Raw genomic sequence first — 16,269 nt, forward strand, 5'->3', positions numbered from 1 at the left:
CTCAGTGTTTATTTCTCCTTCAGGCTGTGGATTATTATTATTTTCTTTTTTCTCCCCTCCCCACATCCAATCCACTCGGTTCCTCGTCCTTTTGGGAGCACTAAATTCATCATGTGAATGTGAAGCGGGGCTTGTGCGGGGAAGGGAGCTGCGGTTCGCTCGAGCAGACACATGCAAGGTCACACACAGCCTCACCATAAATTACGGTGTGTCCCACCGTAAACAGCAACAGGAGAGGGGAAGCGCGGCGGCTTCAGGGGCAGGGGGCCGCAGGGGCCGATCCATAACGTCGTGACAAGTCAAACAACTCTCAGGGTGTTCACTTGCCAGAGAAATATTTTTCACATCCAATCCATTAGGCAAACAAGATGAAAAACTATTTCCTACTTTGCTGAAAAAATACTAGGACTCAGTATAAAGCGTGCCTTAAAAAAAAAAGAGAAAAGAAATTAAGTGTGACCATCTATAATGTTTTTTTCCAGCAGCTCTGACAGCCTTCCAGGCATCCCGGCCATGCAGGGAGGGAGCTGATGCTTTAAAGAGCTCTGACAGTTTCTCGCTTTTTGGCCCGGCCCCGTGTTGCAGGAACAGTAATAAGTCAAATTAGTTGGAAAGAAACAACCCCAGAATTTGCTTCCTTCCCTCAAAACCCCCTCCAACACCCGCTTCACCGCACCAAACCCAGATCATTTGCTGCTTTTCTTTTTCCCCTTCCCTCTTCCTGCCAGGTCAGTGGGGAATGTGTTTCATGACACGCTTTTTTTAACCTATGAAATGATTTTTCAAACAAGAAGGTCCTCCCAAAGTTTGCCTTTCTTGCTGGCTGACTTTTCTGATAGTTTTGGACAAGTAAAAATCCAAAGGGAAAAGGCTTCTTCCAACAGACCACTTTAGCACCAGCGACCGTCGGGAGCGGTGGAAGAGCAGCTTTGCGGACTGACTGGCAGCTCTTGGGAAGAGGCAGTCCTCAGCTGACCGCTGGGAACACGAGCCTGTTGAAGAGAAAGGATCACCCCCAAACACGAGTTGTCTTTCTACTAAATTTTAATTTATTTCTTTTTTTTTTTTTTTTTTTGACAAAGACATCTAAATTATACACTGAGTAACAACATGATCAGATATTGCAAATACCCCTTTTTGGTGAAATTCAAAAAGGGAACATAAAAGAAAGAGCTTGTGTGGACCCGGCCAGCCCAGGGAATGCAACAGCTGCCACCTTTTGCTTTTGCAGAAGAAAGGAAGAGCCCTGTGGGGCAGGGGGCGAGTTTGAGTGGGCTGATCTCATTCCAGTACGCTTAATAAAATAGGTCTGGTGATCAGTTATATTTTCAACAGAGAGAAAAAAAAAGTCATTCATGTGCAAGAAGCAGTATTGGTAGGGGGCAAAATGGGAGAAGGTTGCATGAGGCTTTGGCAAGCATTCTCCGAGGGCAAGGAGCGACATTCTCCATGTGAGCTGCAGCGGGGGGACACGGCCGCAGCCAGAGGAGGACACAAACCCCCAGGCCCAGCGCTCGTGGTCAGAGCAGGGGCTTGGACTCACGTTTCCTGATGTGCCCTTGGAGAATTTCACTTCTCCATCATCTCTCCCCTCCAGAGAACGCAAAGGGGCAGGAGAGGCGTCTTTCATCTATCTCAAAGGTAAAACCAGATTTAATGATGTGAAAGTGAAGCAAGACAAACTCCCCACGGGAGGGGAATTAACCCCTGCGACAAACTTCTCGAAGCCTGGGGTGGATCTGTCTTGTCACTCCCAGCCTTTAAATCAAGGCCGGGTGTCTTCCTACCAGAAGTGCTCTAATTCAACCGCAAGTCACCGTGCCGGCGGGGTGGCGTTTAATGGGCTGTGTTATGCGGGAGGTCAGGAGAGAGGAACATAACGGTCCCTTCTGGCTTTAAAAATCTATGAATTGATGCAACGTGTGGCAGAGCTCCACCCATACCAATGAGCCGGCTTGCTTCCCCCGAATCTCACTTAAAGGAGGGCAAAGCAGACAGAGTTGGAAGGACAAAGCCTTGCGTATGCAATTACCATAAACCAAACAGGAGCTGAAGGGCTGGGAGAGGGGTAGGGGTTTCGCTGAACAGCGGCAGGTGTTTTTGGCTGGCCCCAGCCAGTTTTACAGGTGGTGTTTAGCCAGGTGCTGCCGAGGGAGGAGCGGAAGGTATAGCGGATGTAAATGCATTCAGATAAGGAGCGGCAAGCGAACAGAACCTCAAATCCTTTTACATTTTCACCAGGTCATGCACAGAGAGATGTTTTTTACAATACAAAGAGCATTTACAGCCATCACTGCAGGGTGATTTACTTAAGTCATGGTCATTTTAACTCTCCACCTCCATCCTCCCAGCACAGCTCACTCTATCACAGTCTTCCTCTCTTACTACCTGGTGCAGGTAAACCAAATTAATCTACCGGATTACAGGTGAAGCTCTGGCTGGTACAAATGCACACAACCAATATGCGTAGCTACACGCAAATGTAATGAATGAGCCAGCAAACACTTCTGGATCCTGAGTTCAGTAAGGCAATTTTTCCTTCCAAACTGGAGCTATAGGAAAATGACTATATTTATCTTACACACATTTCCAAGTTTAACCAATGTGAGCCTAAAAAAATCAAATTACCCTCCTGGCTGCTTTCTGCATCCAGAAAGCTAACTGTGGCACAGGCAGGGTGTCACAGGGTAAGTTTGCCACTGGTAAAAAAGTAGGGAGCCGGGAAGCACCAACTCAACTCCCTTGCAAGTGAGAAGGATCAATGCCTGAGCCTCCAAGGGGGCTTTCTGTCCTGCCTGGACCAGAGGAGGGGTACCCAAGCATTTCACACTGCATCTGGCATGCAGTGCGGGCAAATCCGAAGCTAGGGAGTGTCTGTCACAAAGCTCTGCCACTCAGTCAGCACAAAGTGTGCCTACAAGAAAGGGCTGCAATTCTTTACAGTCCTTGCGTCAGGCAAATGCATTAATTGCAAGGAAAAGGAGCTGCTGGGATGCATTTCTCCTCCTTGGGCTGGCCCAGGAACACACGGTGCTCACATTCCTAGGGTACCCGATAAGCCACTGCAGCTGGGGAGTCACTGAAGGAGCTATGTTTAAATGAACATCTCTCCTCATCTTATGACTCCTTACTCAATCCATGCAAAGCTGGAGATGTGTCACTTCGTGTCATTAGCGATTGCTTAACAGCTCACTTGAGCCTGCTCTTCCCCCTCCCTCCAGTTGTCTGGTTTTTAAAGCAAGGCTGTGCTACTATGGCATGCATGTCCTGCCTCCGTGATGGAGACAGATGCACTCAGAGGGTGCTGACTCACGGACGCAGGCAGATTAAAGTTGGATTGCTGAAGCAGTTGCTGTCCCAGCTGTCTCTCTGCCCCCAGCCACAGAAAGACAGCTGAACTACATGCAGATCAACCCCTGAACTGCTACTGTACATCCCGACGTATGGGGGGGACCCGGAATCAGCCCCAGATGACTTTAATCTGCCAGGCTGCAACACGTAGGCGGCCAGGGGCTGCTTCACGTACAGTGCAGATGTTTCAGCTGTGAGGTGGGGACGTCCAGGGGAAGGGAGGAGCAAAGAGCTGGGAGCTCCAGGGGTGTCAGCCGTCTGCCTGGGTCCATGAGTCAACTCGCTGACGCGTGGTAAAGCCACATGCTTTAGTACATGCAGCTTTCCCCATACTGCCGCCAGTCCGTCTCCAAGAGGTGGAAGGGGTAATGCAGTCCCTAGTCATTCTCTGGCCTTTCGCAGGCAGGCAGCAAACAAAGCTGGCAAGCAGGGCAGTGGGATTATTTTACCATCTGTGCATTAGAAGCTGGCCCAGGAGTCACCAAGCTCACTTCATGCAGGACATGGCTGCTTTGGCGTGCTAATGACTCCTGCTCACTGTCAGCTGGGGCTAGATTTGAATCAGGGATGAGGAGGTGGAAAACACATTCTCTTTCCTATTTCAGCAACTGCATCCTTTTAGAGGAAGGCCAGTTCAGGGAAGAATGAATCCTCGTTTTAAAGAATGCTTCCCATCTGCTGTTCATCAGGCTCCTCACCCTTCACCAGGGCAACCCACAGCCAGCACTGGGCTGGGGGGACCCCAGACCCTGGGCAGCCAGCCCGCGGCAGGGCAGTCCCCGAGTCCCTCGGAGGGCTAGGCAAGGCCTGCTGAGGAAGGGGGTAGGAGAATATATTTTGCACATTTCAAAAAGGAAACCTGGGACCTGGTATCTCATTCTAGAAAGTAATCATGGACTTAATTGCATTTTGCTGCAGAGTTGCCTTAACATCAAGGGAAAATCAACAGGGATTGTTCAACATCAAGACTAATCTCACATATGGAATTTACTGAACATAGGAACCACGTTTTTGCTGGCTCAAGGTGAAACGCTGGGCTAAATTCTCCTTCAGCTGCAAGAAAAGCCCTAGGCATGCTCATCCTGCATTATTCCAACTGTAAAGAGCTTCAATTATACACATATAACCCCTCTCTCCCTTCTACAGTGGTGTCACAATGCAACAGTGCCTCGCTATGATCAAACTCCTCTTTTATGGCTATAGGAATATGTGGAAGTCTTCTACCCTCATTACACAAATGACTCCTTAGCAGCTTTATTTTAAGAAACTACCCACAACTGGTAACACAACCGCATTTTATCTGTCACTGAGGGGAAGCTGTGACTGACACCTGAGCGTGTCCTCAGCAACCGCAAACCCGCACGTATAGGGCAGGTCCTATGATGCGTCTAAGCAACTACAGTAACTCACCACTCCCTCTGCTCCAGACTGAATCACAGTCCTGCTTCTGGTTAACTTGCTTGCTAATCAGACATTTAATACTATTTATACGTAGGGAGGAAATACATAATTCCTTTATTGGGATAAAAAACGATACTAAAGAGCAGGTCAAGTTCCAAATCCAGCAGTAGGTTTTAACTGATGTTGTTCCCTTTTTTTCCTCTCTTTTTTTTTTTTTTTTTTTTTGCTTTTAACAGCTGTAGCTGTGCACAGATGGAAAAACATTTGGTCAGAAAGCAGCAAATTAGTGTTTTCAGGCTAGAATTCTGCTCCCACCGCTCCTCCATTTCCATGCAGCTCAGAACGCTTTATTTCTTCTTAGCATTGACATTTTTGCACACCCAATTCATGCCGTCCTTCAGACAGAGAAAGGTAATGTTAGTCAAGTGAAGGGAAAAGGAATCCCCCAATCCCACCCAACCACCATTCTGCAAGCACCCCGTTGTGTCTCCTCATCTACCCCCCGCCTGCCCTCTGTGCCCCAAAATGCCATGGATAAAAAAACAAGTGCTTCATTGCTCAGTAGATGTTGTCACACAGAGGTTATTAAATCTTTCATCTGACCATAAAAATCATCATCGTCTCATCTTGTCGTTATGTGTAGGTCCTTTGAGGAAGGATCACTTTGCAGTCAAGGTACATCAGTGGCAGATGAAGGCTCAGTTCCAGGTTCAACTACAGATGATTTGTGTAACCTCGGGCAAGTCATCTTATCTTTGAGACCATAGATTTTAGGGAGCTGTTTGTTATACAGTCAGCTCCCTGTTAAGAATATGGCTCTAATTCTCTGCTCAGCTGCAAGCCTTGAAATCCAGATCCATGAAAGCCACTGCAGTAACTGGATCTGGACCCTACTCCCTGTTCCTCAGGGCCCCCACAGAAAATGGGCCCTCAGGGGTCCCACAGGGGTTCAGTAAGAATGGATGTAGTCACGTTTTAAAAGGCTGATATACTCTTTAGAGTATTTCCATAAAAACGTGTGCATGACATCTCTGACCATTGCAAGCATGATGGTAACAGTTGTGCTGTGAATACCCAAGTTGTGAGTTTATTGCCCAAGATCCCAGAATGGGATATGCTATTGAAGGGCAAAGCTACATTTATCTGCTCCTGTCACTTATCTGTTGTGAGATGAGCACAACGGAGCACAAAAGGCACAATCTCCTCGTATTTGTGACCCACCAAATCCGTTACCTCTACCCTGCCTATGGAGTATCTCTGCCAGCAGGGTGGCCCAGGGCAGAAAGAAGGCAGGTAGGGTTTTGGGGATGAGAGAAGAGCGGCACATCTTTGTGCTTGGAAACTGGGCAAACGTCACCTTAGAGTTCTGGAGGGGGGATTTCACTCTGTTATGTTCAATGGTCATTTCTGGATCATTAAAATGATAGTTAGACCCTAAGAAAGACCAAAGCCTTTGGGCCAGCATCGCTGCTAGCCCCATGGCAGCAGTGTCACTGGCTTCCTACGCCCTTGTCTCCAAACTGCCAAAAGGCTGCCAAGGACCTCAGCTGCCCCAAGGACAGATGGTCAGAGGCACAGCACAGCAGGCCCTTGGGGTGAACCAAGACTCATTGCTGTGCCTCCCTGTTGCCCCTCAGCCACAAAGGTGGTGGCCACGTCAGAGGGGAGCTAAAGAGTTAAGAGAGAAGAGAGGGAGTCCTCAGGGCTTAATCAGAAGCAGAGAGGTTCTCACTTAAAAATACCAATTCACCTTGATAGCTGCACTATGTGACACTTCTTATCTGAAGGGGAGAAGCAACTTCTGAAATCAGCCCTTGTTGCTGCGTTAAATAAAGAATAATCGAGCCCAGCTTGTGCTGGGGTGCACATGAGGCCCTACACTAATAACACTCTAACTCTAACCTTGGGGAGGGTTGATGTCTCCAGTTTCATTTATTTATCTCCACAGCAGAGATCAGTGTAAAACAAATTGTCTGAAATCCTCAGAGCAAATGGGAAAAGACGAGAGGTAGATTCATTTTAAGGCCCAGTAGCTTTGTGTCTTCCCCTTTCAATAACACTGATAACCTAGGTGTAAAACATGTAATGCCTTAAGCAATCAATAGTGTGGTTTAAAGCTTATCACTTTAGAGAGAGAGGGAGCGAGCGATTCCCAGCATGAGGAATGCCAGGGCTTAACAATGGGGCTAGGAGGAGAGGTGTCAAGCCTTTGGCTTGATTGTGTGCTTTAGAAATCTGCATGATTGCCTGCAAAGAGTAAAAATAAATAAATAACTAAAAATGCTCCCACAATGATTTCAGCTTCCCCTGCCTCGGAAGCAATAATCACATTTGCACACATCATGGCATACAAGGCAAGCAGAGCTCCTCATTCATTTTGAATGTAGGTTTATTTGCTGAACCAGAACAGCTGAGACAGCTTAAAGTAATAAATATCAGCTGACACCCTCTGCTATTCAGCACAGTAATCCCAGAAACAATACATCACTGCAAAACAACAAACACGCATCCTATCTTCTACCTAATCTGACCACAACCTGAATTCACAGTGATTAAAACTCTGCCTGCTGCCATTCGGGAGCTCGGGAAGGGGAAAGACAGACTGTTTCAGCACCAGCGCGGCGAGGGTCATAAAGCAGAGTTTATGATGGGATTTACCATGGCTGGGAGCCTGGCTGCATCAAGCATATAACGAGGGCGAAAGAATGACATAGCAAAATGCAAGAGGAAAGGTGAACTCCAAACAGGCTTGAAATATGTAAGTAGGTCACTGAACTTTTAAAGCAGGAATAGATTTTTAAAACTCTCTTCTGGCATGAGTTAATTGACAGGAAAAATCACATTTAATTGTAAATATCTCCCTGCCCGACAGTGATAAAGGCAAAATGAACATGCTCAGCTCTACGTGTGTTGTATCAAAGAGGTATGTGTAAGACAGTTTCCTCATCTTCAGTCACACTGCAGCTACATCCATAGCTTCTGGTGCAACTTTCTCAGGGGGCGTGTGTTCTGCAGTGTCCCCAAATGCTTTGAGGAATAGCAAATGCGATGGAAAGCAAAAGAAACTAAAAGGTACATTTGCAGTTTTTCTACCTAAGGTTTGAAGCAGGACGGAGGGTCGGTAAGAGAGAGAAATCCAGAGAAGCTGCTACAAACACAAAGAGCTGCTATGGGGAAGGCACACAGGAAGGAGGAAACGGTGCTTGAAAGAGTCAAGTCCACAAGGAGTCAACTGTTGTCATCCTTTGTCCCTACACACTCTGTCCCTATATCTGCATGCTTAAAAGATGGTTCTGTGCAGAAAGTACAATCCCTACAGTAACATTTAGATCTTGATAGATGTCCTTGGGCTTCTTTGTTGAGACACAGAGACATTGGCAGGTACTCTGAGGATGGAGACGGATACAATATTAGTATTCCAGCCTCAAGTCAACCCTGGGAAAACTTAGCCAGGGAAAGATTTCAGATCTTTCAGCTTTGCCTCTCTTAGCTCCTTAACAAGCAGCTAGTAAACTTTACCAAAGCAAAGAGAGAGAACTCCAGGGAAGAGGATAATGCTCCTTGCAGAGAAATGCTGCTCGGCACAACCCCGCCTTGCTGCAGTCACATCTGCTATTGTGCCAAGGGAGTTGTACTCTAATGCCCTTTGGGAAAGGACTGGTAGAGTCTTCCCCAGGAGAAATAAAGAAGTCCTGCTTGAGATTAGCCCACTGCTTGCTTATTCTCTGCATTATCAGCTTTGCGGTTATGGGAGTGAAGTAATCTGACTTCAAACACAGTGAACAAGTCCTTTCCACCCCATAAAAAGCCTCTCGATTTCTGCTCCCCTGCAAGCCAGGAATCAGGCAAGGCCACAAACTTGTGACCCCTAATGTGACCTTAAGGACAGCAAAGCTTAATCCTTTCATGTAATCTTCTGTCTGCCATAACAAATTGGGTCAGGCAAGTGCAAAATTCTCCATCTCTAGCATTTTTGGTATGGGTTATTTTAACTGTCACTTTCTTCTCCCTCTGCACAGCTAGGACTGTGCCTTCATTATCTGTCATTTCTTTGCACCTCCAGTCATCATACAGGCTGGCTTTTACAGGCTCCCGCAAGTACATTATCCATTGTTTTTTGCCTGGGTGCAAGCTTTTCTTTTGTCCTCTGAGACCTTGTATCCCTGATGCAGCACTGTAGACTCCCTCCTTACCCTGCTTAAAAATCACAAGACTTTGCCCTGTAATCTGAAAACATGGTTGCTTTTCCTCCACAAGCACTGGCTCTGCCTGCCCCAGGAGAGCTGCAGTCATCAAAATTGGTTTTAAATCACATTTACAAGTAGCCCCAGAACCTTGTTAAGATGTGGAAGATCCTCATCTAGCCTGCCCTGGCTAAGACATCTTTAAGACAAAACCTAGCTCTGAGGATACAACATCGCCGGGGGGTCCTGTTCTGAGTCTTGCCCTTTTGAAAGTGCTGAATCGCAGCATCAGCATAACTTAGGTCTTGGGCTTCGTTCTCAACGGGGTTGAAATAGCCAGGGAGAAGAAGGCGGCTCAACCCTTCCCACAGTCCTTTGGGTCAGACCAGCTCTGGCATAAATTAGAGAAGTTTAGTGGCTACTCTCAGTTCCACCGGCTTTTAATGGTCTCCAGGGGGCCATTATGCTTGGGAGACTCTGGACACAATATGCTGCAGCATCATTCTGGAGGACGATTCCTCGGGGCAGGCTGAGCTCCTGCTGCCTTGATCGAGGAGACTCTTGATTCAGACAAGAAACAAGCTGCAGAGCATGGACTGGTCCAAAGCCTTGAGTCATGTTTAATACACACCCTGACCCCTAAATAACACCTCCAGCAAGAGGACAGGCTGCAAAGCAGAGGAGTCCTGCCTGCTTTCACCCCACCCTGGCTGGCCAGGGTGGAATGTACATAGCCGTTGCACGCCAAGGACTACAACTGGAGATCTGGTCACAAAACACAACCCTGAGAGAGCCTACATGGCACCAGAGAGCTGTTGTGAGGCAACAGTTCCCTTATGTTTCTCTGCTGATATTGGCGATCGCCTCCCTTGCTTGCTGTACCCTGTTGCAAGGGTCTCCGTGTAAACTGGTGCAAGACTCTGTTCCAGAGGCAGAGCCTAAATGGCTGTGGTGGGCAGAAAAGGCTTTCCTGCTTTCCTAACTAGCAGACCCAAGCAGATATTTTGCCTGAAAAAGTCTCTAAGCATGAGGGATGCCAATCCTCCTTCAATGGCACCATGAAGTCTGATTCACAAGACAAGTGCTGCCCACGGTTACAGTCAGGAGGTAATGAAGTCTTCAGCTGGCATAACTGGGGCTACCAGCTGGCGTCCAGAGGACACTACATGAGTTTTCCAGTTAACCCAGTCACCTTTCTTCTGAGCCTGCCCAGGACATTGCTAGGCCCCTTTTCCAAAGTCCCCAATGGTTAATTTTAAAAGAGAAGATGACAATATGGATTCCCTCCTTAATTAACAGTTTTATTAAATAACCCATTTCAAATTAATAGTTAAATTCTCTAAATTTATATCATTCTATTAACCATAATCTAATCTCATTAACCTTGAAATCCCCAGTCTTAACTACCCAATTCTATACACCATGGTGCTAGCAGCTAAACTAATTAAATGACCTTCAAACTATTTCTCCTTCATGTGTTGGCATTATTTATCTTTGCTCATTGCTCTTCCTTCAAGCTATCAGAAAAATCTTCCCCTATGAACTCTGTTCCTGCATGTACTCAGTACTAGATATGCCACCACTCTTCCTTGCAAAATCTGTCAGCGATGTCTCCAATTTTACTCTAGCTAATGTATTCCATCAGCAGCAGCGGTTAGCGTGCTCGCTCCTTGGCTTTCATTCTGAATACCTGATGCTTCCATGTCTTCATTTATTTTGCTGTCACTCGTTGTCATTTCTCAAAGAAGTCCTTAAAGCAGTGACCTGAGATTTAACTACACATAGAGAGCTCCTGTTCTGAGCCACTGGTAGAGATATTGTGTACCATGATCCTCAAAAACATCTTTCCTAATCTCACTCTTTAAACAAGTTCTTTGATTCTCCTAAATTTTGAGCATGTTGACCTCTCCTTAGAGTCCCAGGACTGACAATGCTGATTCTCCCTGGGCTGATCCAGATTTAGTTTAAAAGCCATCTCCCAAACCATTTTGTTCAGTGAATTTCCAAGGAAAGGGAGAGCTTGGCATTCTTGCTGTCTGATTTGACAGGGCTGGAGTTATGGCAGAAGAGAAATGTAGGGGCTCTTTCTATACGCTGTAGAGAGAGTGTGACTTCTCTGACCTTTCTGCAATAATCATTTATGGCATAAGCCGCAGTATTTAGGGCAGTGAGACTGTGGACAACAAAGCAGGAAGTTATCTGGCCTGCATCTAAATTAATTTGTCTAGATAAGCATGATGAACAAAATATATAGGCCCGCAAACACATTTAGCTCTTGCCTTCTGTTTTCTGGAAGTGAATGCAGCAGCAGATTTCGTTTCCCCAGTAGAGGGTATTGGGCTGCACATTTTTCCTCTGTTAAATGTATAGGGATGCACTGTACTTCAAAGAGAAGGCACAGTAAGAAGGTGCTATCAACGAAGAAGTGTGCAGCCCACTCCAGACAGCCCAGAGACCAGCTTGAGAAGGAGGCATTTTTCCAAGCTCATGAACAGAAAGTGCCACTTTCTATCATTTAGTTCTTCCACTTCCAACACGCGTCCCTGAATTTCATCTGACACTTACTTTACTGCCCCTTTGCAGCTGGAGAGCTCATTTGGACTTCCATAAACTAGAGGAGAGCCGAGATGAGGGAAGAAGGTGAACTATGCCTGCCTGCAATCCTGTGAACTGCAGCCTTACTTTCTTGATCACATTTCTTTGGACATGAATATACACTGCCATTGTGGAATGCATTTCCCTCTACCACCACCACTTCAAAATAAAGATCAGAGTTGAAGCCTTTCCCAGGCTTCACAGCTGCAACATAGCTGAATTTGTATCTCGGCTAACTAAACAAAGGCCCTCTGGAGGACACCATCTACTACATTTTGGTCTAAACATCAGGTTAAGAATTTTAAATCAGAGGAACTGCTGTACTGGGTCCGACCAATGGTTCATCCAGGCCAGCATCCCCTTTCTGGATGCCAAGGGAAAGAACACGTAGGAACAGGCTCTCCCTTGCCCTGTTCTTCCCTCCCATCCACGGCCCAAGTTGTTCCTCATTCAAAAGCTGCCTCTGGATCTTAGTGGTCAGTGCTTGCCTGTGGATTTCTTCTTCAGAAATTCTTAGTATTTTTCTGAACCAACTGATACCTTTGGTCTCCACAACATTCTGTGACAATGAGACCCACAATTTAATTACACTACTTGCAAAGAAGCACTTATTTTTATCTCTTTTAAGCTGTTGTCTGATTATTTCATTAGTAACGCACTTCCTTTAGCAACGTGAAAAACAGCATATAGTCTATCTGACATTTTTCTACGTTATTTTATAAATCCTGAAGGTGTTCCCACTCTGTCCTCTCTCTTCCAAGTTTCAGGTCCTAATTTATTTATTATCCCTGTGTACAGATGCCACTCTGTGCTACTGATCATTTTCAACAGAGGATTCTCAAATCTCTCCTAGTTCTGAGCAGATACATGGACAATATTTTTTCTGATGGGTAGTTAAGTGCTAGAAAGGGTTACCTAAGGAGACTGTGGAATCTCCATGCCTGGAGATATTTATCACATGATTGGACAAGACCCTCAGCAACCTCCTCTATACTCACAGTTATCCCTGCTTTAAACATGAAGTTGGTCTAAAGATCTCCTGAAGTCCCTTCAACTTAATTTTTTGTTGGAGTCTATGATTCTGCTACTACTAGATCTTTTTAGATGGGGCAGAGGCATAAATAAATGTCATGTTCAAGGTATGGGCCCACCATGCCTTTATTCTACTACAAAATAAATGTTTTCTGGGATGTTTCTTGTTTGCTTTCAGATAATTCTCTAGCATTTGATTTTCCTCTCTGGCCTTTGATGAGCACTAAGCTGCTGTTCCCAACGATCTGCTTCTGAGTAATGGCAGCTAATTTTGAGTCCATCATCGTATGTGTACGGTTAGGACTGTTGTTCCTCGTGTGCATTATTTTGCACTTGTCAACACTGAATTTCATCTGCCACTTTACTGCCCACTCAGTATTGCAGGCTTCTTCTGCAACTCTTCATACTCAGCTTGAGATCTGACTACCCTGAACAGCTCTGTAGCATCTGCAAATAAGGTTTTACTGAAACTGCAATGAAGATAAATGTCTTCACCATTCTCTTTCTTTAAATATCAGTGAAGGGAGTACTCCTCACTGCTCAGATTGCGAGCACTGCAAATATTTCATTAATTCAGGAAAGCCTGAGTGAAATAAACAAACCTAGGTTCCATTTACATTACAAAGAGGTACTATACTGCAGGAACTGGCTACAGCACAGGAGCCCAAGACACAGCTATTACAATTCAGCACAGGAACACCGCTCAGCCCCCTCGGTGGGTTTTTGCTGCCCCACATGCTGCCATTAAAAGAGTCCTTGCCCCACATGCAACTCTTGTGTTTCTCTGGATCAGAAAGATTGAATGGTTTCTCTCTGGTGCCTAGGTTGAGTCAAACGCCAAACGACATTAGTAACGAAGGTAAATCAGATTTCTAAAGTGCACACTTGTAACAGTCAAAGGGATTAACAGTAAAAGACGGTTTGTTTTGTGAAAATGATTAACCTGACAGCAGTCTCTTCAGAATAAATCAGTGTCTTCATCTGGCCCAGCCAAGGGGTCCTGGGTGGGGAGGCAATCACTCTCCCCTTTGCCAGGGATGGAGAGATCCCAAGGACCCACAGATCACCCTTCCCTTTGCACAGGCGACGAGACACGCGCCCCCCATGTTCTGTGCTGCGAGGGTTTGGCTGCACTGACCCTCCTTCATGAGGCAGCCAGTCCAGCCCCACCCTGCAGATCAACAGACAACAATCTCTTACAGATGGCCTGCTGGCACAGCAAGCCTTCTCCAGAGCCTCACCTGTACTCCCTCTCCTGAAAGAGCTGAACAAGACTGGATCTGCCAGACTCTGTCCCGGATTGTGTGTAGGTTCAGTCCCTCGGCAATCTCCGAAGCCGGGGCAGCCGTCAGCAAATCCTGCTTGTTAGCGAATATGAGCACGGGGACTCCACTAAGCTTTTCTTCATCCAAAAGCTCAGCCAGCTCCTGTATCATTTACAAGGGAGTGGGGTGGGGGAAGACAGAGAGAGGGAAGGGAAGAAAACCTTCAACCACCAGTGGTTGTCTCTAATTAGAAATATATTTAGGGCAAATGCTAGAAGAGTGTGTTCCAGTGAAACCTAGATCTTATTATAAGAGAGCAAAAATGTATACAATCATCTCTGCCCAAGGTTCAAAAGCTATTTCTTCCAATTACAGGTTACAAAAATCTTCATCTTGGTCTGAAATTAGCAGTTGCCTTAAAGGCTACAACTCTGTGTTTTACCATTCCCTGCTCCCAAGAGACCAAAACTGATGAAACAGCAAAAAACATGTAAATTGGCAGTATGAGGAATCTGTCTTAAGTTATTGCCTGACTGGCATTTGTACCTGAGCAGCCATTGACACCAGCCCTGATATCTTCGCTAATAATGCGTTTCAGGGTTTTGTTCCAAGTTTTATACGCTGCAATTTGAGTGGGAGAGGACTTTCCACCACCACCACCACCTTCCCCCCCGAAATGGAATCTTCCTCCCACAAGAAAGTGCGGGTGCTTTTGAAGGCATTGGCTAGCTGAAGACAAGCTACATCAGCTTTACTAGCTGGATTTTGGCTCCATATGCACAGCACACATTGGGTGGCATCTTGAGAAATGAGTTTGTTCATTGAAAACTGGGTGACTCAAAGAGATTCTTTTAATAGGTCAAATCTGAATCTGCAGTGGATCAACGATGGCTGAAATACTTCATGTCTAGGGTTGTGCAATGGCCTCATGTGAAACAAGAACGGTCTCAAGTCACTTCCCTATGTGAACATATGACAAACCCAGCAGAACTTGAAACTGTAGGGACTGCTGGCATTACAGATAGATGAGTACATGAGATTTTTGTGGGCTCCTTATTTAGCTGGAAAGGTCTCATGCTCTCAGATACTGTCCTAACATCTTTCATCCACTGACTAGAAACTTTTGGATTAAATGAGTGCAGTTGGGGAGATGCTAAATTGCAGTAGAAATCTGACTCCATCCCCCCAAAAGCAATGTTTAGTTTGGAAACCAGGACAAGAGAATGGAGTTATAAACAGAGTTGGCTGGGAATTTTTCAACAAAATAGGTCTTTCATCTGACACGGCTGATTTATTGAAACCAAAAGTTCTTGCGAAAATATGAGGGGTCCAGGCTGACTCTGCCTGACTCAGGCAAGTGCCCTAAGCTTCTGCTTCCTCTCACCCTCTTTTGCCCAATGAATATTTAATTACTGATATAAAATGAAATAGCTCCAAGACGGGAAAGGTTACCCCCACCCTTAGAACAACCAACAGTTCTGCTGTTAGCATGTGGCCATGATACCTGAGAAGCAAAAGATCAAGTGCCTCCTTCAAATCAGGCAAGAACAGAGGGCTTTAAGCTAAAACTCCCATGTCTGGGGGGTAAATCTGTTGCTAGCTATTTTGGGACACTGTCACTTTCTGAATTTTACAAAAGAAAGTTCAAAAGTACTATTTTTGTTTCATCCTAAAACACAAAATGTTACAAAACATCAAAACTTTGCAAAACGGAAATCTTATTTTCTGGCCAGTCCTAGTTACAAAGTTCTTAAGTTTTTTTTCAGTTGCATCCAAAAGACAATCAAGTCAATATGATTTCCATTTCAACTTTGTAAATAAGAAAATAGGATTCCTCAGGGTCTTGGTTTGGCAAGGTTTAAAGGACTTAGAGAAGTTTTTGCTTTCAGTATTAGGCTCCATTTGCTATTATTGTATAACTTTAATGCAAACCGTTCTATTTAAACGGAATTAGGCTACCTATTTTCCTTGTTTCACATCTACCAAAATAATCTGCATTGATGTTGAAAGGCAAGTCTCTTGAAATGCAAATTTCTCTCATAAACAACAAAAACATCTTCCTAACTTTTGTGAGCAAGGGGCACTCAGAAGCACTGAATTACTTCAAAGGAAGCTGGGCATAAGTAACTTACCTGACCCGTTTCTTCAAACCTCTTCCTATCTGCACTGTCAATGACATAGATCTGAAAAAGAAATGAGAGGAAAAAATTACTCTTCCCAGAAGACACTCTTCCAAAGTGTCATGTGCTTAAGCGAGCTGAGCCTAATAATTATGCTTTGGGCACAAAGATCCCTGGTATTATTTATAGCAAATGTTGACAAAACTTCACGACGTTCTGAAAGGAGAGGAACCACCTCTTTTAAAGCTGGGGGGTGAACAGCATGTGGGTAGGATCAGAAAGGAGCTGGGGGCAGTACTGGGGATGCACCATCTCCACGGC

General features: G+C 45.5%; 1 protein-coding gene across 2 annotated transcripts in view; it reads right to left on the minus strand.

The window, feature by feature from the left end:
• Positions 1–1,026: 1,026 nt before the first annotated feature.
• ARL3 (ARF like GTPase 3) overlaps positions 1,027–16,269 on the minus strand; it is a 30,589-nt gene continuing 15,346 nt past the window's right edge. Inside the window, exons 4-6 of one of the 2 annotated variants that reach the window (XM_074875182.1) lie at positions 15,961–16,011; positions 13,805–13,990; positions 1,027–5,147 (exon numbers count right to left, since the gene is read on the minus strand). In XM_074875182.1, the coding sequence (XP_074731283.1) occupies positions 5,100–5,147; positions 13,805–13,990; positions 15,961–16,011 (285 nt within the window). In that variant the 3' untranslated portion in view covers positions 1,027–5,099. Of the gene's footprint in view, positions 5,148–7,123; positions 8,139–13,804; positions 13,991–15,960; positions 16,012–16,269 lie in introns of those variants that run through there. The other variant, XM_074875181.1, reaches the window with a different exon arrangement.

This window comes from Strix uralensis, chromosome 7 (assembly GCF_047716275.1).
Source record: "Strix uralensis isolate ZFMK-TIS-50842 chromosome 7, bStrUra1, whole genome shotgun sequence".
Classification (NCBI taxonomy): Eukaryota; Metazoa; Chordata; class Aves; order Strigiformes; family Strigidae; genus Strix; species Strix uralensis.